At 42.8% G+C, this 25,165-nt stretch overlaps 1 protein-coding gene across 1 annotated transcript in view; it reads right to left on the reverse strand.

Moving 5' to 3' along the window:
• Positions 1-25,165, reverse strand: part of LOC123503644 (hemicentin-2-like) — a 232,601-nt gene that overhangs the window by 186,459 nt on the left and 20,977 nt on the right. The window contains 1 exon segment of the mRNA XM_045253578.1: positions 22,406-22,748. Within this exon segment, the coding sequence (XP_045109513.1) occupies positions 22,406-22,541 (136 nt within the window). The 5' untranslated portion in view covers positions 22,542-22,748.

Here is a 25,165-nt window from a genome sequence, read left to right on the forward strand (position 1 = left end):
TACTAACTACTACCACTATAATCACAGCAGTAGCAGCAGCAACAGCAACAGCAACAGCAACAGCAACATGAACATCAACAATATCATCAACATCAACAACAACTACTACTACTACTACTACTACTACTACTACTACTACTACTACTACTACTAGTACTACTGTTGCTGCTGCTGCTGCTGTTGCTGTTGCTGCTGTTGTTGCTGATTCTGCTGCTTTACCTGTATACAAGTCATGATAGAAGAAAAAACTGGATGAAAAATAGCACAGTAAAAATTGCATGTTATTGCCTTGACACTAGTGAGTCTTCCCCCTCCGTCTCTCTTCAGGGACACACACACACACACACACACACACACACACACACACACACACACACACACACACACACACAGATCACTTTTCCACATCTTCACCATGCTCATCACTAAAGCCTGTCACACTTACACGTTCATTATCTTTCATCACAATCACTGACTCCCTTCATGATCTTTCTCAGCAGTGAGATTACTCCCACACCACCACCACCACCACCACTGCTGCTATTTCAACTACTTCTACTACTACTACAGCACACTTTCCCCAGTCTTCATCCATCCCTTCCCCTCTCTGACCCAAACTTAAGTGGTGCAGTGTGCGTGATGGTGCCTCGTAATTTTATAACCGTTCCTCTCGTAGTGACCTTGAACGAGAAGGGCTTCAAGAGCGCAAGTAATGATATGAGAGAGAGAGAGAGAGAGAGAGAGAGAGAGAGAGAGAGAGAGAGAGAGAGAGAGAGAGAGAGAGAGAGAGAGAGAGAGAGAGAGAGAGAGAGAGAGAGAGAATATATATAAATACAAAATAGACAAGGAAGATTTAACCGGATTACAACCAATGACCGGGATACACACACACACACACACACACACACACACACACACACACACACACACACACACACACACCATTGGAACAAGGTGTTACTCTAATAAGGCGATTATTTCCGTGGGTTCTTATGCAGAATTATCATCAGTGCGAAGCAGGAGGGGAGAAAAGTATGAGGGGAAGATAGGAAGAAAGGTTACATTATCACGAAAAGAAAAAATGCTTCTCTTATTTTGTTGTGGTTCCAGGAAGGGGCGAGAACCAAGAAAGACACAAAAGTCAGAGAAACTACGCATGATGAAAGAGTACGGGGCCGTGAAGGTAGGAGACGCCAAATAATCGCAATAGAAGGCAAGGCTGCTGCAAACGTCAGTGACACGTCAGCCTGTCGTCCACCACGCCCTCACTGAGACTAACGAACCACTCAGGAGCTGCTGCAGCAGACGGATGGGCGCCGCTGTGTTATATATATGGGATTAGGGCAACTGTAATCACGAGGGGCGTGGCGAGGCGAGGCGAGAACAAGGCGCTAATACCCCGTCTTCCCGCCCGCCGCCCTTCCTTCCTGTGTGCATGATTGACTAGCTGACTGACTGAATGAATGAATGAGTGCAAGGGCATACCAAGACGTGCATGGCTACAGGAACCAGCTCACTACATAAGTCAAGAGGTCAATAACTTGATAATGGGTCATAGTGGAAAAAGGGACGCACCACCGCCTCTTCCCCGCCCCTTCCTCCCTGCCCCTTCCTGGACACACTGACTCACACACAACACACGGCCAGAGTTGTGAGGTATGATTCAAAGCCTTGCCATGCCGCTGTGCTGTTAGAGTTAGGCTGAGTTATGGTGGCACGGCCGCCGCGCCATGCTGGGAAAAAAATATATATGACCCGGCGGCGACCAGAGGTGGAAAAAACGTGGAAAGAGGGAGAGAGGAGAGAGAGGGAGAGAGGGAGGGAGAGAGAGAGGAATGAAAGGACGCACATTCATAATGGTGTCTTTTTTCGGACCCTCATGTCGATCTTACTCGCTCCTGCATTGCGCCTGACCAAGGTTCTATTCAAAACCAGTGGTCCATAAAATCACCTACATGTGTGCGTGCGAGGAGAGAGAGAGAGAGAGAGAGAGAGAGAGAGAGAGAGAGAGAGAGAGAGAGAGAGAGAGAGAGAGAGAGAGAGAGAGAGAGAGAGAGAGAGAGAGAGAGAGAGAAACGAAACAGCATACAGCTTGATTTACTGACATTTTTGACGATTTCATTGGGAGAAACGTTAAAGGATTCCTTGTAACATTTAGCAACCACGCCTTTCCTTCCGCATTTTCACAATTCAGGATGCAAGACTGTATCTGCGTGTGTCTTACCTTCCCTGCCTCCACTACACAACACACAAAGTTCAAGAGAAAATGCATGACTGTCAGGCAAGCGTCTCTTCCTTCTCTCTCACATGAATGCTGGCAGTAAGCGTGATGGAAGCTACACCCCTGCCCCCTTCTCCCCCCGAAGCTGCCTGCCTTTAGCCATTGCGCGTGATTGGTGGTGATGGTTTGGCGGGAATTAATTTGACTGAAGGCCGCTGTATGGAACTGTGTCGGGGCATGTCAGAGTTAATGCGAACAAGCTGTGCGGGGCCACCAGATTTGACCTAAACTGCCACCTCTGTGTGTTGTTCATGTGGTTGCTTGTCTGTTCTATATCACTCGTGTTTCTCATCTTTGGCATCACACACACACACACACACACACACACCTGGTTGCTCAGTGGTTAGAGCGCTGGCTTCACAAGCCAGAAGACCGGGGTTCGATTCCCCGGCCGGGTGGAGATATTTGGGTGTGTCTCCTTTCACGTGTAGCCCCTGTTCACCTAGCAGTGAGTAGGTACGGGATGTAAATCGAGGAGTTGTGACCTTGTTGTCCCGGTGTGTGGTGTGTGCCTGGTCTCAGGCCTATCCGAAGATCGGAAATAATGAGCTCTGAGCTCGTTCCGTAGGGTAACGTCTGGCTGTCTCGTCAGAGACTGCAGCAGATCAAATAGTGAATTACACACACACACACACGCACATATAAACACAATCCAACATGTTAGAGAAGCAGAGCAAGTCATTCTTTGAGCGAGCCAGATGTCAGATGTGTGTCGGTGGCATTGCCTGTGTGTAATGGCGCCACCGGATATCTAAGGAAAGATTTAGGTCAGAAAAATGAAGGGCGCGGAGTATCTTTTTTTTTCATAATGGTGTGTACCTTTAATTAACTTTAACTTGACTCAGTTTGAATTGTATGTGTGTGAACTTTTCTGGTTACATACAAAAATATGGAATAGCCCGATCTTTACCAGCGTCTTCTAGGTTATGGCGAGGTAAAAAAAAAGGATTAATAAACACATTTATCCGGTAAAGATCCTTTCGTACCAGGAACACTGTCATAAAAGATTAAGGATTCCTTGAAGCAGCGCCAGCCGGAGAGGAGCACCAGCAAAGTAACGCCCTGCCTGCCTGGTTTCCTATCTATAACCTGGATTCTTGTAACAAGGAGATTTCAGAGCATTTCCTATAATTATGGATAATTCTTTTGACCCTACTCTTAAGGTGCCGCTACGTATGCCAAGTGGACCTTTAATCAGCGTCACGTTCACTTAAATTTCAGTACCAATGAGTTACACAGCCTAGTCTAGACGCTCGCTAATATGTCTATACGTGCATCCCCCTCCAGTATAATGAAATCTACAAGCATTTCCGTTGCAAAAAGATGCCGTTTGAACTTCTTCACTGAGATAATAGCTGTCATTCTGCATCTCGTCTCCTTCACCATGACCATGCATAAAAAAATAGCTAATGCTTTTTTTTTTCTTTTCTTTTTCTGTTCCGAACATCTTGAGCGACAAAGGTTGGTTTAATAAAGGCAGCGAAGAGGATTCCAGTCACATGTTACTATTATAAGAGATGGAAGTGTTCGTGCAGCTAATCCACATACTCAAATATCGGATACTCTTCAACAAGTCCAAGTTTTACTTTCTCAATCTTACGTCAAAAAAACATTCATCCTTCCTCTCACCACCGCTCCATTAGTTATCGTCCTCCATAGGTGTGTGAACCTCGCATCCTCCATCTGCCTGCCCACGATATTCTCTATTCACCTCGCTAATCTCTCTCTCTCTCTCTCTCTCTCTCTCTCTCTCTCTCTCTCTCTCTCTCTCTCTCTCTCTCCGTAGCACATCGTCAAGGGACACACTTCCAGCGTCTCATTAATCATATGCTACTTTTCTTTTCCACTACTGGTGAATGGTGTGTCTCTTTGGGAGAGAGGACGCCACACGCTGCCAGAGCTGTTATATGAGAGCCCGGCGCCGTGAGGCTGAGGGGTACAAGGAGTCTGGCTGATCATGAAATATATTTTCTAATTTCAAAGTTAAATAATCTTGTATAACAATAGGTTTTGTTAGTACAAGGCCCCGCTATTCATCAATATTGCATACTGGTGCTTTGAAAATAACCAACCACAATGCTTTTTTGTTTTTTTCTGATTTATAAGATATATCATGAATAGGTAAAATATCACCTATATATTTGCTAAGGTTAAAAATCCTAATTTGTCCTTTAGCAAGATCAATCAAATCCTTACATTTAATTTAAAAAACCGTAAAGATTTCATTCAAATGTTCTCTGGCAGTAAAATTGCTGAACGTAACCAAGAACTAAGGATTGTGTAAGTCTTTTTGAGGGGCTTTGCGAACAGAACAAACCAGGTACTTCTCTTCTCTACATCACCTTATTTATGTCATCAATGATTTGGACTGAGAGTGATTTCATTTTCTTAGGAAGGAAAGGTGTGATTTGAATTGATATGTAATATGAATTTTCTCCAAGACTAAGTCAATTCTATTCACAGCCCTCCTAACACTTGCATATCCAAGGACACTATGAAAGCAAGCCACTGTAACTCTAGAAAAATCTTGACATGCCGGTTGATAGACTTGGATTTAACGCTCCAGTACCAAGAACACCGAACCAATGAGAGAGAGAGAGAGAGAGAGAGAGAGAGAGAGAGAGAGAGAGAGAGAGAGAGAGAGAGAGAGAGAGAGTGTGTGTGTGTGTGTGTGTGTGTGTGTGTGTGTGTGTGTGTGTGTGTGTGTGTGTGTGTGTGTGTGTGTGTGTGTGTGTGTGTGTGTGTGTGTGTCTGTCTGTCTGTCTGTGTGTCTGTGTGTGTGTGTGTGTGTGTGTGTGGGAGGGGTGGGGAGGAGGATTGAAAGGTTTGTGGGGGAAGAGATGTAATAGAAGGGAAAGAGTGCGTTGAGAGCGGTGGGATGAAAGAGGAGAAATGTTATTAGAGGAAACATGGATGATACAAGGAGAGAGAGAGGAGAAGGGCGAGGAGGAAGGCATAGGAAGGGCAGGTGGGAGGAAACGAGGATGAAAACACAAACAAACACAAAACTGCAGGCAAAAAGATGAAAAGGAGAAAATGGAAGTATCTTACGAGTGAAAGACAGGGAGATGAGAGAGAGAGAGAGAGAGAGAGAGAGAGAGAGAGAGAGAGAGAGAAGAGAATTATCACACTTTTTTCACTTGCTATTGTTGGCTTTACTTTGCTTATATTATTTGAAATTCCTATCCAGTTTCGCTTTCACGCACAACTTTACACTCCATTTATTCAGTGTCGAATAAAACTATTAAAGCGTCTCGTTATAGCAATTCAAGTTCCCCAGTATTGCTTCTCTTATCTGCTTTTCTCTTGAATTTGAATTTTACTGCTCGTACGACTCCCTCCGCCTCCCTAGTGTGGTATTACTAGCTACACCTTCTCGCTACACTTGTTTTACCTCGATCTTTGCTGCTGTAACGGTGCCAGGAATAATTAATCAATTCTCTCTCCCTCCTCTTCTTTGCTAGATAACTCCCCATCTACCGGTCTCCAAAGAGCATAATTATTGTCTCAAACTAGGATAATATGGTCTTGTAAAAAGCCTTAGGTCTTTACTGTCTACCTTTTTTTCATGGCTTTTCTATCTTATTTCTCATTTCAAGCCAGTAAACACAACATACATGATAGTTTCTCTCATTGTGCAACTTGCTACACGTCTCTACCTCTTCGCTTCAGTCACATTTCTCTCCCCCCATCCGCCTTACTTGTGAATTATTTGTCACTACGCAGTTTCTCGTCTCTCCTTTCCTGCCTCTGTTTACCACAACAGTCCTTCCTACTATTCCGAAGGCTTTATCTGTCCATGACTGCCTCACACTGTTATAAAATGTGTTACTTTCATGATCTTTTACTCTCTTCTCCTGTCTCCTTATACCAACACCTTTTTCCTCTGTATAAGTCACCTCTCCCTCTCTCCTTCCTCCTCCAGTACTCCATCACACACAGGGGCCCACAGTTTTCCCCATTTCGCCCCGGTCGTCTCGTCACTCCTGCCTCGTCAATACCTGTGTGGGGAGCCGCAGCACACACCTTCATCCTCTCGCCGCCGCAGACCCGCCCCTCCCGCCACCGCTTGCTACATAATATATTCTTTTAACCTGCTTCATAATCTGCTCACGTACGCCAAATTTTCTGAGCTCTTAACCAAAGTTCAATAGCTCTCTCTCTCTCTCTCTCTCTCTCTCTCTCTCTCTCTCTCTCTCTCTATCGAATTTTACTTTCTTAAGATGTTATTAATTTTGTTCTTCCTTTCTTGTCGTCTAACATTCTATAATCGTCAGTTTTTGTTCTTTTCTTTCAAACCTCTCAACATTTTTCCACATTCAGTTCTCTCTCTCTCCTCTTTCTTTCTTTACTTCATTGTCTTCCCATAATATTTCTCCTTCAATATACTTCGAAGATAAATTTTGTTGTGTCACTCCTCCTCCTCCTCCTCCTCCTCCTCTTGTCCTTCCATTTGTTGCTCTCCTTTTCCTAGTCCTCTTTCTATTCCTTTTAGTCCTCTTCATCTCAATCTTTTTTTGTGATTCTCTTAATCCCATTTCCCTTCCCTGCCCTATTCTATCTCTTCTTCTCCTTCTCTTCCTCCTCCTCCTCCTCCTTCTCCTGTTCTTTTTCTTCACTTGTTTGTCTTGACATAAGCAAACTCTTCATTCAACCCTCTTTTCCTCCCCCTCCTCCTCTTCATCTTATTCTTTTCCTTGCTCTTAATCTCCCTTGTCTCGCCTGCACCGTTGTTTGTTCCCATTCCTCATTCTCTTCTGCGCTCCCTGTTCGGCCTTTTACAAGCGCTTCAGGCTGTTCCGCCACCTCTCTCTCTCTCTCTCTCTCTCTCTCTCTCTCTCTCTCTCTCTCTCTCTCTCTCTCTCTCTCTCTTGCTTTCTTTCTTTCTCTCCTCATGTTAGTGGCGCTTTGTACGCATGTCTCTCTCTCTCTCTCTCTCTCTCTCTCTCTCTCTCTCTCTCTCTCTCTCTCTCTCTCTCTTTGTTATTGAATAAATCCAGATGTAATCTCTCTCTCTCTCTCTCTCTCTCTCTCTCTCTCTCTCTCTCTCTCTCTCTCTCTCTCTCTGACCCCACAGCTCTATCCATTCATTTATAATTTTATCTCTTGACACAAGTCTTTATTTTCATTTCTCCGCTTTACTTCCCCCTTCAGAGGATGGTTTCTCTCTCTCTCTCTCTCTCTCTCTCTCTCTCTCTCTCTCTCTCTCTCTCTCTCTCTCTCTCTCTCTGTGTGTGTGTGTGTGTGTGTGTGTGTGTGTGTGTGTGTGTGTGTGTGTGTGTGTGTGTGTGTGTGTGTGTGTGTGTGTGTGTGTGTGTGTGTGTGTGTGTGTGTTTGTCTGAGCTAAGCAATATTTTCTTCTGGCCTTCCCCGCATCCATAACAACATAGTGACCCACTAATCACGACACGCTAATCTGACGCGGGACACAATCGACTCCCAGCAGCGCAGCGTGACGTAAATGAGGGGAATTCCGATGAAGCCTTGCACACTGACAGACAGTGGGGATGAAGGACAGTGGGGAGGAAGGAAGTGGTAGAAAAGTGGAAAATGAAAGGTTTGGTGAAGATATGAAAGAAAGTAGAAGAGAAAAAGTAGATGGACTGACCGTCATTGTTAAATGATAATGATAGTTGTTTGATTTAATTATCTATACGTGTATTGGCTCTGGTGATTCTTTGATTAATTTTTTAATAGGTTTCTTAAACCAGCCGTGTTCCCTGTCATGTTGGTGTTCATGTATTGTGTTGGTGTATGTAGTGTCTTTGAATGTGTATAGTAGTTTGTTTTTTAGTTGATTCCCTCTTGTGTGCAGCGTTATGTTGATAGGGTTGAGGTTGGCGAGTACGTGTAGTTCTTGTATGGTTCGTGTGTAAGGATGTTTTTCTTCATATGCAAAACGTAGTGCTTTGTTTTGTTTTCTTTGCAGTGAGTTTAGGAGTGACTTAGATATTGAATTTAAAGAGTAAGTTGGGTATGTGAGTATCGGTAAGACGCATGATTTAACCAGGTGTAGTTTGGTATTTGTGTTCATTGTGTCAAATCTTCTCATTGTATTTAGTGCTATTTGTGCTTTGTTGGTGAGGTCTTTTACGTGTCTCGTGAATCCGCTTGTGCTTAATCTTAGACCAAGTATTTTTGCTTCTTTAGCATATTGGATATTGTTTCCGTCTATCTTGAATGGTTTCATTTTTCGTGTATCTATGGGTAACAGTGTAAATTTCTGTGTATTTGTCTTGATTTTTCATTATTTTCGTAGTTGTTAATGTGTTTTATTTCTCTCTCTATTCTTTTTGCAAACGTTTTTTTTTTTTATTTCCCTGTGTATGCAATGATCTGTGTAATGTCGTCTACGTATTGTATGTTTGTAGTGTCTGTGAGTGGTGTTGGGATGTCGTATGTGTAGATGGTGTAGAGTGTGGGTGAGATGCTGCTCCCTTGAGGTACCCCGCTGTGTAGTTTGAGGGGCGGTCCAGTGTAGTTGTTCAGTGAGATGGAGGAAGGTGCATATTGTTTTGGAGAGAACTGTTCGTAGATTAAGTTGTTTGAGCTTGTATTTTAAGCCACTTATTCATACTTTATCGAACGCCTTGGAGACGTCCTTGAGCGCGATGCAACAAAGAAACGGCTTTTGCTACTATTTCTATTGTAGTAGCTAATGTTGTTTCTGTTGATCTGGCACTTCTAAATCCGTGCTGTGTATCTGGTAATATTTCATTGGTTTCTAGAAATGTTCTGGTTCTTTTATTGATTTTTTATTTTTTTTTTATTTGTCCAGGTACCTCTAACAGCGAGTTGGGACGGTAGTTGTTAGCATCAGTGGGTGGCTTATTTGGTTTGGGGATGAATGTGATTTTTTGTGTGTTTGTATGAGTGTAGAAAATAGTCCATTGAAAAAGCTAGGTATGTTAATCAGTTCTGTATATGTTTCGATTGCACTGTCTGGGAGGTTTTGCAGTATAGCTTTATTTATTTTAGTTGTTCCTGGGGTGTTGTTTTTAAGCTGTTTTATTGTTTGTTTCACCTAGTCTACTGTTATTTGTGCAGTGTAGTAGGGGTCGGTGAGTGGGTTATTAGGGTTAGCGTGTTGACAGAGTAGTATATCAGTTGCATTATTCTTTATATAGCTGTTGACTGTTGTTTCGTCATACTGTTGGTTTTCTTGGGGGGATATTCTAAAGATATTGCTCCATATGATTCTGAATATTTCTTGTTTTTCTTCTACTTTGTATAACATTGTGTTGTTGTGTATTAAGTGTGTTCTTGTGTCTGTTTAGTTGCTTTTTAGTCTTTTCATGTTCTTCTAGAAATTTTTGGGGTCTTTGTATTTAGTTCCTTAACTTTGCTTTCTCAGTTCTTCTTGTTTCGGTTTTTGCATTCTGTTATTATGTTGTTTTATTGTTTTGCATGCTATGTATTGCGTATATGTCCAACCTTGTCTTGAGCTGTTTTCTAATAGTTTCTTTGCCCACCATTGAAGTTCTCTAACTTTGTGGTTTTATATTGGTTTTTGTAGTGTTTTATGTGTAGAAATTGGTATGGTTTGTTTCATTGTAATTGTTATTGCATCTGTCCAGTGTTGTATGGAAATGTTTAGTGTGTTTTGTGTCATGTGTGGATGTGTGTTGATGTTGCTTGTTCTGTGTGTTTTCTTGGAATTCTTGCCAATTTGCTCGATACGTTCGGGAGTTTATTGTGCTGGCCGGAATGGTTCACGGCTGCCAGACACACACAGCTCTCCCTCATTCACCTAAGCGATGCGTTTTGTGGGTTGTCAGCTCACTTAAACCCTTCAGTACAATGGCGTGTTTTTACCTTGAGATTTGATACGATTACACCATTTTATTGACATCAGGAAAGGTCAATGGAGGCCACAAGACTAGTGGCCACAGCCTTGATTATGTTAATCCCCACATAAGGTTCTGAAGATCTATAAAACCACCTAATAATAACCAGAATGAATATGGGAACACGTCATGGTATTGAAGATGAGAGCGAGAGACTCACTGTACTGCAATTGAGTCTTGCTGTTTTAGAAAGTGGCGGCTTGCCTCTCTGTACGGTCGCTTTTCCCTGGTGATGTCTTTCCAGGTTACAGAGAAACACTACGCATGGCGCTATCTTTTTTTGGCAAATGCTCTGTGTCATTGTTAGAGCTTATTCACGTGACTTGCTTAACGTAACTTTCATGGCGGATAATGACAGTCTGAGTGTGTAAGTATTGGTGCGGTGTTATTATGACCTAAATTACATATAGCTCCTATGGTCGATTCGTAGCACTAGATTGCAAGGGTAACAATGAACTAAAGGAGAAAAATCACCAGTAAATGTTTCTAGTAGTTCTCAATGGCAACATTCACTGAGAGAGAGAGAGAGAGAGAGAGAGAGAGAGAGAGAGAGAGAGAGAGAGAGAACATGGATCTGCGAAAATGTAAAGGTCAGTATCACTAGTCTCCTGTTTAATTCATCACTATCACATCCTTCCCGCTCCCCACCACCACCACCACTACCACCACCATCACCACTTTGACGATCTAGGCTCATTTTCTTGCGCCATTCCTCCTCATGTCCTCGCTCCCAACTGGAACAATTTCAACGTCAGTTTCTAAAGAAGTGGTCTGTGATATCGCTTGTTGCTCCGTGTAGTTCATATCGTATGTTTGTTTTTGACAGACACTCAAACACACACACACACACACACACACACACACACACACACACACACACACACACACACACACACACACACACACGGATGACAGTATGCCCCATCAGAACACCACACAAGTTTGCTGATAAAAGTTGTCGCCGCGTGAAAATACGTACACGTGAGGTCTCACTGCCAAGGGAAACAATATGCACTAAATTTCGTCATGGAAGGAAAAATAAATTAAAAAAGGGAAAAGAAAAATTGAGTTCCTAAAATTATTCACACCAAACTCGCTTTTATATCCTGAGCTGCAGTGATTCTGTTTTACTTGTTATTGAATCCTCGCTCTATAACGCACGTGATGCAATATATAAAAGAATGAATAAAGTTGCGTTGGATAAAGTAGACCATGTAACCATTTTTAGTGAGAACACAGATGTGAGTTGGAGAAGCGTGGCGAGGCTGCTCTCTGCACAAGTGAGGACACTCACTCCCACTGCGACAAACAGGTGTGGCTCATCACAGCAAACTTGCCATTTTCTCTATTACAGTCAGAAATGGCAACACGAGTGACGCGTGTAAAAAGAAATAATCAAAGAAGAGCAAAAACACTAAAAGTCAAGCAGAGTAAGAGTTGAAACACAGAAAATGCACGTTTTATAATTATAGCAGTGTGAGTGACGGATATGAATCACACTAGGAACACACTCCTCTGTACTGAGCTGGATGAGACCAGATTTGTAAAGCCCCTCAAGGAGAATAACGATCTGCTGCATGGATACCAGGAATTACACCGCTGGTTCCGGCACACCACGGTCTCTCATACCAGGTATGCGTGTTCACTGTGCACCAGCCTCACTGATACCCACCCTAAGTGTGTGTGTGTGTGTGTGTGTGTGTGTGTGTGTGTGTGTGTGTGTGTGTGTGTGTGTGTGTGTGTGTGTGTGTGTGTGTGTGTGTGTGTGTGTGTTCTGAACTGTTGACTTTTCCTTCCTTCCTGCCGTGCAATATAAAGAGTGTGATTTATAATAAAGGCGGGGCACGCCAAGGCGCCCACCTGCCGCCTCTCACATTAATTAATTCCCGTGTAAACAAGGTTGCTCACGTAGGTAGATAAGAGCCAGGCCGCCACTGACCACACACACACGCATACATCATAACAGGTAGCAATACTTCCTCCCTCCCTTCACACATATACACTGGTGGCTGGATGCGCTGCTCCATCATGTCTGGCAGAGTTTGGAAGCGATGTATTGCTAGCCTGCGAATTACTATAGGCATGACAGACGGCGACTCAGTGTAAGTGAATCGAGACATTGATCTACAATACATAATTTTTCGGTTCTATATTAGCCTGGCAGGAAGGCTTTTTTTCATCTGCAGTAATTTTTTTAACCACTCTGCAGGATTTATCAGAAGGCAGATTAAAGATTATGAGTAAGAAAATGTACAGCAGGCGAAACTCAAGCACTGGACTAGATGGCCTTTGTATACCTTGTGCTGCGCCTCGTACATTTGGCTGTTTTGGCGGCAAGAGTTTTACAATTCTCAATTTTTTTTTTTTTGTTTGTCGGAATTTAGTTTTCGTTATTCAAATCATTTCACAGTTTCCTAAAAGAGAACATTTGTAGTGAACAGTTCCTGAGGTGGCACGCCTCCTCGCACGCTATCCATTATGCAGCCACCCAGCCAAGCACCCAGCCAACCCCAGCCTTCTGTGGGAGAGAGAGAGAGAGAGAGAGAGAGAGAGAGAGAGAGAGAGAGAGTTCCTCCAGCTAAAAACTAAAGGTAAAACATTATTTTCCCCACCCCTCCACCCCTACCTGCCACCCTAGATTCGCCTCACTAAGTACTAAACACACCTGAACGTTTTTCCCCATCAAATTAATAATGAGCAGTGCAACAGAAGCGTGACGCGGCAAGCCGGCCGGCAACGGACTCGCCTTGTAGCACTCGGGAGTTATTCATTTCCTGAGAAAACTGCTGTAAAGCCACGCCGCACCGCACACTTCTACCACACTCCCACACTCCGGCCCGAGACCATATCCCCCATACCCACAATAAACGCACATCACCACCCCCACCACCACCACCACCACCACCCGGCCCATTATCATTATCATCATCATCATCATCATCATCATTATCATCACGTTACTTGGAATGTCAGTCAGATGAGTTTTATCCGGAACACACCCAGAACACAGGAATAATGATGATGATGATGATTGATGTAAAGTACAAAGCATTTTCCTGATCCAAAGAAGCCAGTATGGTGTCATGTAGTGTCACCATCACATCAGCCAGTGAGACACAACCGTCCCGAGCAAGACCCATCGTCAGCCACATTACGGTTCATTGAAAAATGATAAAGTAATAAGTCAATAATAATCCTGACATCATCATGATCTCCTTCACCAACTTTTCCAATCTATTCTCTTTTTGCTGTTTATCTTTTACCGAGTTTTCTTGGATTTGTTCTCGTAAACTTGTTAACCACATGCCTCCGCCTTCCCGCCGCTGCCCAGCGCAACTTAACTTCCTGCTTACTCTCATTCCCATTGTGGTAGTGTAATAACATGCTGTATTCACACATATACATAACAGACATATTATATTAATTCACACACAAACATACATACAAGATCTACATATCAAATTCACACAGTCACATACAGATACCATCTGGCAGTAATTAACACCAACACACCAATTACACACACACCATACACACGCATATCACACTTAACATTAGGTACATATCTAATTATTAATAATGTTCCTTGTGTGGCACCTATATCTAGCGAGCCTGCGAGGCGGGACAGACATAGACAGAGGGAGGGAGACAGCTAGCCACAGCCACAACACACACCTGTAACTTCACGCTACCACATGTGCGTCCAGATGGTCTTACTAAACCCTACAACCTCCACTACAATTTGCATGCAACACCAAAGGAAGGAATATACAAGTATTTATCACATCGAGTCCTTTACCAGTAAGCTTTGGTGTACATCGTCTATCGCGTCGTGCATCCTTTGCTAGTCAACCTTACAACACCAAAATATCATGCAAACTCCACAATTTCGTCTGGGTTTACGTTCACTGCAGCAGGCTTAAACTAATGTATAAGACGTGTAAAAAAAATCAAACTTATAATTTCGTCTGGTTTTGCATCTCTATAATATATCAACTTAGACAAAAATAGCGCAACGTTCTTTGTTCACAGCGAAAGGTTGATAGAAGTATTAAATCTTGGTCAGACTCTTGCAAACATTCATGGTTCCCACACACCTCTCAGGAATTCCAGCCACGATCATGACAATTCTGCCACTAGTTCGAAAATTTTTGCCGTGCATGTGTTATCAAAGGTTCGTCCAATAAGAAAGTGAATTAGAGAATCTCTCTCTCTCTCTCTCTCTCTCTCTCTCTCTCTCTCTCTCTCTCTCTCTCTCTCTCTCTCTCTCTCTCTCTCTCTCTCTCTCTCTCTCTTGGTAGTCACAACCTAGGCCACCACCAAGAACAGAGTATGAGGATAGAAAGGGCGCACTAAAGACGCCATAAGGATAGAAAAGTATTGGACATTAAACTCAAGGTAATGACTGGAGACAGTGAAGGAATGCTGTCACTTGAAGGAGACTGAATGGAAACTAGTGTTTAATATGTGTTGATCCCATTAAAACAAGTCACTTGCCTTATATAAAAATGATAAATGTATTATGAAACGAAGAAATTAATCTTTTTTTGCTCGTAAGTTCGTGAAATTTAAGGAAAACAATATTGTTTCCTTCCCTTTATATGTGACAGTATCATTAAAATCTGTAAAGTGGCACTGAACAACTTTAACTTCGTCCATATATTTCGTGCCTCTCATATTCGAGTTTCCGCCTGAAGAATTTCGGTATTTGTTAATAATGAAAGGTATTTCTCTTTTATTTGACAACGCTGAAATTTTACGCTTCTCGTTATAGGCCTAACCTGGATTTTCAGCATTACATTCCTTAATTTAACCAGCCGTCACATTTTTGTAGTGAAACAATTAATGACAACAAGGGCATAATTAATATCTGCCCTGTTACACATTTTTTTTTTTTCAGACAACATTGATCGGCCAAACCAACGTGGAGATAATCCTTGAAAACACCCCTCTGCTCACTCACAACTCATTGAACACTGTACTAACCACTTGTCTTGATTCAGCCACATACTGTCCTATACTTCTCTTACTTCTCTTTGTCACGCGGCACACAATGACCAACGCAGTGAGTAAGAGTTTGAGGTAAAGTGCCGCAACATCCAGGGTCATATAGCGCCGATACCCACTGCAGTAATCTCGTGAGCTGAATATAACGACACTCTATTGCTTCACACCATACGCTCAAATTTAGCTTGTAAATTTGAAAATGCCACTAGTCAAATTAAGTTTGTGAAAAGTGAGACTTAAAAAGATATGAAAAAAATAGTTCTTAGATACGTAGTGGTAGATGAATTGACTCATTAACCAGGGCGTTAGTGTTACGTCATTACGGAGCTTTAAAGAAGATTAGATGAATTTATGAATGACGATAACAGATGGAAATAGTTTCATGGACATTGTGTTCTTCTCAATAACTCTAAAAAGACCATTTGAATAATCTAGTGACTGCAATTACTAGCCATATTCCCGCACGCTTCCTTAATGCCCAACGTGACAGTGCTCAACTTTGTGTAGACAAGAAAAAAGTGCAGGTGAAGACATATATTCTTTATTTTCTCCATGGCAACACGACCAACCAGATTGTTTCACCGTACTCTATCTTCATATCGGGCATTCCATATTTTGACCTCAAAGTTGTGTGTCTCATCATTCATGGTAAAAGTTTTATTTGCGATATTTCCAATCAAATTTAGCATCATCGATCCCAGCATCAGCTTCATTAGTGATATTTAAAATGTGTTCCCAAGCATCTGAATTTTGCACCCGAGTCTCTCCCGCGTGTATTGTTCAATGTGATGGGAATTTTATTTTGCGCTCCTTCTTAACGTATGGAGAGCAATTCTTGTTATCCAATGGAACAAATCTTCAGATGAGTATAGATTTTTCTTGTTTTCTTCTCTTCATACTGACTTATATATATTTACCAAAGCAGCTTAGGGTTTTTTTTTTTTTTTCCTGTCATTCTTTCCTTTTTATCTTGATTAGCAGGTTACGTGTTTGAGTCAAATTTATTTCCGTGAAACAAAGGGATGAATATCTACTTTAATGTAAAAAAAAATATTCACACACACACACACACACACACACACACACACACACACACACACACACACACACACACACACACACACACACACACACACAGAAAGAGAGAGAGAGAGAGAGAGAGAGAGAGAGAGAGAGAGAGAGAGAGAGAGAGAGAGAGTGTGTGTGTGTGTGTGTGTGTGTGTTGCAGTAATTGCTTGGCTTGTTTTCCAGTTTTCCTTTTTTTATAAACATTTTTTTTTCTGACATGGCGATACACAGCACACACTAGTGACATGACCACCAGCCAGGATATATTCGTACTACCTACATGCGCCACCCTGACGAAAGTAGGAGGTAGTGCGTAGGAGGAAGGAGAGAAAAGAGAAAGGAAGAAGGTACATTCATTTTTTTTTTTCCTTAGACCCTCACCTTTCTGAATCGTGCTTGACCAAAGTTCTATTCAAAACCCTTGAAGCTTAGAATCACCTACAAGTGTGTGTGTGTGTGTGTGTGTGTGTGTGTGTGTGTGTGTGTGTGTGTGTGAGAGAGAGAGAGAGAGAGAGAGAGAGAGAGAGAGAGAGAGAGAGAGAGAGAGAGAGAGAGAGAGAGAGAGAGAGAGAGAGAGAGAGAGAAAGTTCATTTGATATGTGACACTTTCCAAAACAGTAATGGAGAGTGGACCAGCGTGGAGATGAGGTCAAGCAGTCAGTGTGGAGGTGACACTGCGTGGTGATGATAGTAGTGGTGGTGGTGGTGGTGGTGGTGTGGCTCATTCCTTATCGCTAGCAAAGTGGCACAATTTCACTAGACGCAGGTGCAGATCCAATAAAAGAAGCACTGAGTGACATGATGTAGGGCTTAGTGGGCGCGCGATTAACTCCCTTTGCTATCGATTGGCAACTAGTATGCAAGGAGCCTGTGCCGCCGTTGCCCTGACCCAGCGACCCGCGTGCAACGTGTACGTACTGGCGGGATGAGTGTACAGTGCACGCTGAACTATTAGTTCAGAGTATTTAATTAATGAAAAATGTAAATCTGTGGCGGTAGTGATAGCGAGTGATAGCTAACGGTTCGTCTGACATGTCTCCCTGTCAGGATTGTGTTCTTCCGTCCCTGTACGGTACTCGTACCACTACCAGTGAGTGAGTCTAGTCCGACCGTCTAAGACTCGAAGTGACTTCAGTGTGTATTATCACAGCATTAAGAGAAAGAATTTTTCAGCCAAATATGGCTAAGGAAACTGAGCAACGAATATACACACAGAAGTTTAGAAAACAGTGGTTGCAAGATGATATATACAAGAACTGGATCGCAGAAATTACTAACGATGAAAAAAGTTTTCTTTGCAAACACTGTAACACCGTGTGTGTGTGTGTGTGTGTGTGTGTGTGTGTGTGTGTGTGTGTGTGTGTGTGTGTTATAAGTGCACGAAAAATATAGCCGTTCTATATATACATGGGAGTTTAGCCGATTTCTAGCCAGTTTTAGCGCCTCTTGTAGCCTATCCTGTTCAGAGCTATCTGGCAACACTCATCCTTGCAAGGAGTTTAAGTACCACTCGAAATAAAGAGTACTGTGCTGAGCGGGCTAAGAAGGTACACAACGGAGCCCACACCTAGTATCCCATACTGTAAAGTGAAAGCAGTCAACACATCGATGAAGAAAAGGATCTGCACACTACACACCGTATGGAAAATTATGGTGAAAGTGAATAGTAATCCGCTGCAGCAAAGTAAGAGGGCGTGTGAATAAATTACTTTCACCTGATGTCTATAAGACGTCCCCAACCTTTAAAAATTTTCAACAGGCTTAGAATTAAAAAGAGCAAAAAGAGGACGTTGTGGAGAGAGGCAGCGTCTTGTCCTGATGATTATATGATTATTATGCAAGTCAGCAGCTTGATGGCGTCAGCACCTGTCATTGTGACCCATAACCCGCCTGAGATGTGGTGGTATGGAAGCCGCAGCCGGGAGGAGAGTACCTTGTTATTTTGGTTAACAGGACAGCTAGTCCAGATTAATGGCGGTGACAATGCCATCACGGCTCCCGCCCTGCGCCAAGCCCTTGCCTGCCGCCGGCCTCGAGGGCTTCACGCATCGTTTAACCCAAGCATCCTCGCTGCTCTGGCCACTTTACACACACATATATATATATATATATATATATATATATATATATATATATATATATATATATATATATATATATATATATATATATATATATATATATATATATATATATATATATAAAGCGGCCAGAGTAGCGAGGATGTATATATATATATATATATATATATATATATATATATATATATATATATATATATATATATAAGCGGCCAGAGTAGCGAGGATGTATATATATATATATATATATATATATATATATATATATATATATATATATATATATATATATATATATATATATATATATATATATAATGAAATCGTATTACTTTTACATGACGCCATAATGAAACATGCTCTCTTGTATATAATTTGACACATAACTGTCTCGAATGTGTATCTTCACTACTCCCACAGTAAAGACGTCTAAAAAACGTGGTACATACCGTAGCTGTCTCTGATGTCTATGTCTTTATTTATAAGCGTTAGAGACATTTACTAAGCGTTTCAGAGAGTTTGAGGGCACGTTTTTCTAAATAACTTTGTAAGGAACACGCATATCATTATGAAATTTTGACACCCTCCCCGAATATCCCAATGTGTCAAGAATCGTCAACAGTATATAACAATGGCACTTCTCCCTATAAAAACAGGAGAGTCACTTATCCCTCACGAAGAAACGGACAAGTGGTGAGAAATGGTGACGTAGTACTATCTGTGACGTAGTAACAAGCTCCACCCACATAGTCCCTCCCCCTGCTCCTTCCCTCCCTCTCTTCCATCCCCCTCTCCATATTTCGCTCCCTTCCTCCCCTCCCTTCCCTTCCCCTCCCCGTCTATGTATTTCCCTACTCTCTCTCTCTCTCTCTCTCTCTCCTTGTCCGTTTCTTCGTGAGGGATAAGTGACTTTCTCCTATTTTTTATAGAGAGAAGTGCCATTATTATATACTGTTTACTATTCATGACACATTGGGATATATTAGGGGAGGGTGTCAAATACACTGTGGCAAAATTTCATAATGATATGCGTGTTCCTTACAGTTATTCTAGAAAAACGTGCCCTCAAACTCTCTGAAACGCTTAGTAGGTGGCCATGTTGGAAGCGTTCGCTGTGAGAGAAGTGAAGATAGGAGGAGGAGCAGCAATGATGAACCAGTGGGCAGCGCAGTAGATTAAGTAATATTGTATTCACGGAAAGAGCTAACACAGAGCTAGGCATATTCCATTATGGCGTCACACGAGTTATACGATTTCTTTACAATAGAAAAGTACAGTTTTTTGCTTCCCCCCCTTGTTTAGTTCACCGTGCTTAGTGTGGAGTGGCAATTTAGTGTACATGTTTACATGTCAGATGGCTTCTCCTTCCTTTACAAAATAATACTGTACAGTGTACACTCTAGGTCTCTACTCACCAGTATGTAGTGCCTCGTCTCTCCACACGCCTCCCTTCCTCAAAATGACGACACATTGCTCACAAAACACGCGCACAAACATTGCAAACAGGACAATACAGCAACAGCTTTGACACGAAGACGCCACACAAGCGAAGCCAGTGTTTTGTGGACTGTCGCTCGTCAACTGTCACGCCGGCAATGTATGATGATACCAAGTCATTAATAATCATTTGTCTTCCCACAATCAGTCCATGAAACTGCGTATGTTTTCTTTTCTTTTATCAGAGAAGAGGAAAAGAAGAAGACAGCTCCAAGAGGCAGAAGAAAAATGCAAAGGGACCATGTCGACATTTTGAAATTTTTCTTGGTTTCTCGATACAATATTATGAAGTCAAAATAAAACTTATTAAATAAAGAAAAAATAAGATGTAACTGATACAAGCACAATTATGTGTTGGCAATGGATAGTAAGATATACCAAATGCTATGGTACCTCGGCGAGTCGGCAGACTAAACTCTACCGTACGTCAACAAGTTCTTAGTGATCATTAAAGTAATCTTTATTTATAGTTTATATATAATATTTCCATTACAAGAAACACTTCAACCATATTCAGCAAAGAAAATTTAGTACCAGTCATCATTAGTTAGAGAAAATAAATAAATATATAACTAACAAAGACTAGAGGCGTTTTCTGTTGCAACTGGCAACTTGCCAGTTGCGCAAAAGCATCTACGAGTACTTCAACACGCCGCTGTCTGCTCTTTGTTGACGCGTTCAGCCGTGTGAATTGCGCCATGTTGTGTTCCTAGCGGTCCTGACGTGTGTAGAAGTTCGACCACAAACTGGAGATGCTCAGAACACGTAAAAGTAAGTTAATGAATATATCTGATCGCCGTAGCGAGCCAGTGTCCCCCCATGGCCCATGCTAGTGTAGCCTATCAAGGGTGTAGCGAACCAGCTGTGCTCTACACCACTGTGTTATCTCGGCTCATGTATTCCAATCAGAGCAGCAGATTCACCAATTGCCATCATGAACGTATACAACACATCATCAGTAGTCTTATAATTTAGTGTTTATCCAATATTTGAAACTTAGGAATACCTCCGATAAGTTCGGGATGATTAGGCCTGTCGTATGAACATGTTAAACCGTCACAACTTGAGGCGCTGCACCAAATAATTCACTAAAACTTTAGAAAAAGCCTAACCAAAAAATCTAAAATTCCTAATTCGTTCTGATAGTTGATATTCCTAATCATGTATAAGTTATATTTCTAATAAACATCATCATTATAACAAGCATGGCGAAGCGTTCCCGCGGTGTTATTTTTAGTGGAACTGTTCCAGGCCAATGTACGGTTCGTTGTGCGCTACCATTTGCTGTCTCATTTGTAGATATGAATTTGTCGTGTGTAATATTTTATTATTTACTGCACACCAGCCTCTGCCAACTTGTTACATGTGTATGTATGAAACTGTCAATACGGTACTTACTTATTATTAGCTACAGGAGGAACATTATAGTTACTGGCTAAATGTATACATATTAAACGCTTGTGTGTGTGTGTGTGTGTGTGTGTGTGTGTGTGTGTGTGTGTGTGTGTGGGCGTGTGCGCTTGTGTGCATGTGCGCGCGCGCGCCCCCGTCCGTTCATGTGTTATTCACCACAGTCGTCTACTGGTCACCCAGCCAGTCTTTCCCCTATGGAAAGAGCTCAGGGCTCGTACTGACCGATCATCAGGTAGGACTGAGACCACACCACATTCCACACACCGGGAAAGCGAGGCCACAACCCCTCGAGTTACATCCCGTACCTATTTACTGCTAGGTGAACAGGGGCTACACATTAAAGGCTTGCCCATTTGCCTCGCCGCTTTCCGGGACTCGAACCTGGACTTTCTCGATTGTGAGTTGAGCGTGCTAACCACTACACTACACGGTGTGTGTTTGTAATTCACCACGGTCGTCTGCTGGTCACCCAGCAAGTCTTCCCCATTACGGATCGAGCTCAGAGCTCATAGACCGATCTTCGGGTAGGACTGAGACCACATCAACACACAACACACACCGGGAAAGCGAGGCCACAACCCCTCCAGTTACATCCTGTACCTATTTACTGCTAGGTGAACAGGAGCCACACATTAGAGGCTTGCCCATTTCCCTTGCCGCGCCGGGACTCGAACCCTGCCCTCTCAATTGTGAGTCGAGCGTGCTAACCACTACACTACGCGGTGTGTGTGTGTGTGTGTGTGTGTGTGTGTGTGTGTGTGTGTGTGTGTGTGTGTGTGTGTGTTTCTCTGCACTCATTTATATAGAAAAAAATTCCTCACAGTGACACAGGAAAATACTTACAAAAAGCACCGCCGCTTGCATAGACAGATAATTAAGTAACATGTTAGCAGAAGTCAGGGTGCTAATGACCGGATGACGGGACAAACCATTAAAAAAAGAACAAGGTATTGAACAAGAAGAACAAGGTATTGGATGCGAGTGACTACATGTGGTGCGCAGCGCGTCACGCCATTTCCTCCTAGCGGTAATGCAATATAGTGTAGTTTGTTGTGTAGCAATATCTGCACCCAGTAAAATAAATCAAACGTGCTATGTGAAGGTGTTGAATTTCACGTCACTCAACTCAACGTACAATACCTTCATTAGAACAACCTGTGCTTTCGTGGTTGAAAAAATATTAGCTAGAAGAAAATTTTAGTTATACTTACATTTCACGTTGACCCTTGCGACGGCCGCTTGTGTCCACGCGGCCAGCAGCAGCCAGGGTGCGAGCCCGCCCAGCCCAGGTACACTTGGCAGCCCATCTGGCGCCGCCCGCCTGCACGCTGCCACCAAGGCGGTCATGCTTGTCCTGCACGCCTTATAAAGCACCAACGCTTCCAACACCGCCGCCACCACTAGTCACTGAATGTGGGTGCCGCTGCCACACGCCACCGCTGGCAGCTCTCACTGATGCCGGTGTGTTCAGTGTTAGCGGTGTGAAATATCCGGCCCCGGCATTAACTTTTCTGTCTCACCTCACCAGTCTTTGTGTTTCCAAGCTTAAGACAACTGAATGAACGTATGGGTGAGTGAGAGACCTCCAAAATTGATGTTACCTGCCCGTTAACTCTTTCTTGACCACTCTCTCTCTCTCTCTCTCTCTCTCTCTCTCTCTCTCTCTCTCTCTCTCTCTCTCTCTCTCTCTCTCTCTCTCTCTCTCTCTCTCTCTCTCTCTCTCTCTCTCTCTCTCTCTCTCGTACCCTTGGGCTTCATATACTGTTCACTGTTCTCGACCTTTACCTTGCACTTGATCTGGTTTCACATCCAACTCTAATTCATTTCATTCCATTATTCTTCTCACTTTTCTATCAACATCCCTCTCTTCCGTAGCTATTAATGTCACCCTCACTTCCGCTCAGGCACACACCAATGACCTACACTGCAGCTATCCCCCTATCACCAACCGAGATTACCCAGGCGCTGCGCTCTTCCTGTCTGCTCACTCATTCCACTTACTACTTTTTGTATAGTATTGCGCGCGTGTGTGTGTGTGTGTGTGTGTGTGTGTGTGTGTGTGTGTCAGGGGGTCGTGTGAAGAACACCCATCATCACTGGTACTAATGCATCCCCGAGCCTACTTGCACTGCACAGCACAGCACAGCACAACACAGCAGAGCCAACAACATCGGGAGTCTTTAGCACAACCTGGAAGAAAAACAGAAAGGGAAACTAGTTTAGATAAAAAAGTTAATTTTGTTTAGGTGGCAGGATAAAACAACACTGAAAGGGATCTCTAACAATTTACTGAAGAGAAAGGAGAGTAAAGGTTAGTGTTGCATCCCAGTGTGTGTGTTTATATATTCGGGAACTTAAGCAAAGCAGGAGATTGGTTGAAATATGACGATGTGTGTTGTGTAGTATACGAGTGTTTGGTGGTGGTGGTGGTGGTGGTGGTGGTCGAGCACTTCATAGTCGACGCCTCCGTGTCCTTTATCATAATCTATGTATAAATTGCTTGATGCCTGGAGTTACGGATATTAACTTCCATTCCTTACAACTCTCTTGTATGTAACCCCTCAACTTCCGAATATGACGAAGCTCACTGTTAGATGCGATGCTTTACAATAAGGGCACAGTGAAAAGGGCCTCTGTAAAGCTACTCGGCATCATCCTAAAAGCCGAGCATACGGTGTTTGTATATGCAGTACAGGAGCATGCTGGCCACTCACTACTCGTAATCGCCGCTGCAGACACAGGCAAGTTTATTTTTGGTGTGCATGCAAAGGTTTGGCTAACAGACACGAGTGAGTGCACCAGCTGGTGTAGTTTTTATGCCTATTGCTTGATGTGTCAGGCGCCAGATGAATGGTAAAGGCCGGTAATCGAGGCACGACCTTTCAGGACTCGCTATCGGTTGACCATTTTTTCACATGTTGCTGCGTAGTTTAAAACTATCTACAGACCACTCATCCGCGTGCACTCTTTCACTCAGCGTGAACACACACTGCACACTCACAGCACCAATTCAACTAAACGATTTACATGGCCTTCATCTCTCTCTTTCTCTCTTTGACACACACACACACACACACACACACACACACACACACACACACACACACACACACACACACACAACACTACAATGGCCAGACTGACACACTTGACGCCTGTGAGGGAGTGCCGTGGTGTATGAGTGTTGTGTAGCGGTCATTGCACCAAGCGCCAACTTTCTCTCATTAGAACGTAAAAGAAAAAAACAAGTAAATAGAAAAAATGGAAGCTGAAAAAAATAAGTAAATAAAGAAAAATGGTAGCTGCTAGGAGTCATTAGTCCAACACGTGCACGGCAGCCTCTTTATGAAGCACACCTACCAACCGATATCCACCTATCATCCCATTAGGTATGTTATTACGTGGTTTATTATGTCGTTTATGTGGAGAGGCCTGTAACGGATCTGCCAATCAGTGAATGATTCTCACGGCACTCAAGAGACGCTTAATGCCATTCCCTTCTCGGCAGTATAGAGAATTCTTTTAAAGAAAGGTTCTCATTAAAACTGTTTTTATTCACATCGGTCGATGCTGAGACCATGGCTGTGGATGAAGAAGAGAGGACAAGCAAACCAATCAAGACTGAAAAAAAATTATCGGATCGTCCTTTCCTCGTGAGTCCTGTCTTCAACACTGTGCAAGGTGTTAGCCTTAATCACACCTTTCGTGTTTCTACAAAATAAAGGAAGTGTGCCTAAGTAGTGTACACTACAGGAAGAATATCTCGGCCCTTCTCTTAGCTTGCTGCGCCCATTGTCTTGTTTCCTGTGTCACAACAATAGAGTGGAGAGATGACACCAGGACATTTTATGAACTAAGCTGGCACACACATACACCAGCAAACACCCCATGCGCAAACTGTGTTTACACCACCTCCAGTCGTTTCCTCCTCTGTTCATTCACTCTTTATTTCCTCCCCCTTGTCATAATTC

The sequence above is a fragment of the Portunus trituberculatus genome, chromosome 14 (genome assembly GCF_017591435.1).
Source record: "Portunus trituberculatus isolate SZX2019 chromosome 14, ASM1759143v1, whole genome shotgun sequence".
NCBI classification, from domain to species: Eukaryota; Metazoa; Arthropoda; class Malacostraca; order Decapoda; family Portunidae; genus Portunus; species Portunus trituberculatus.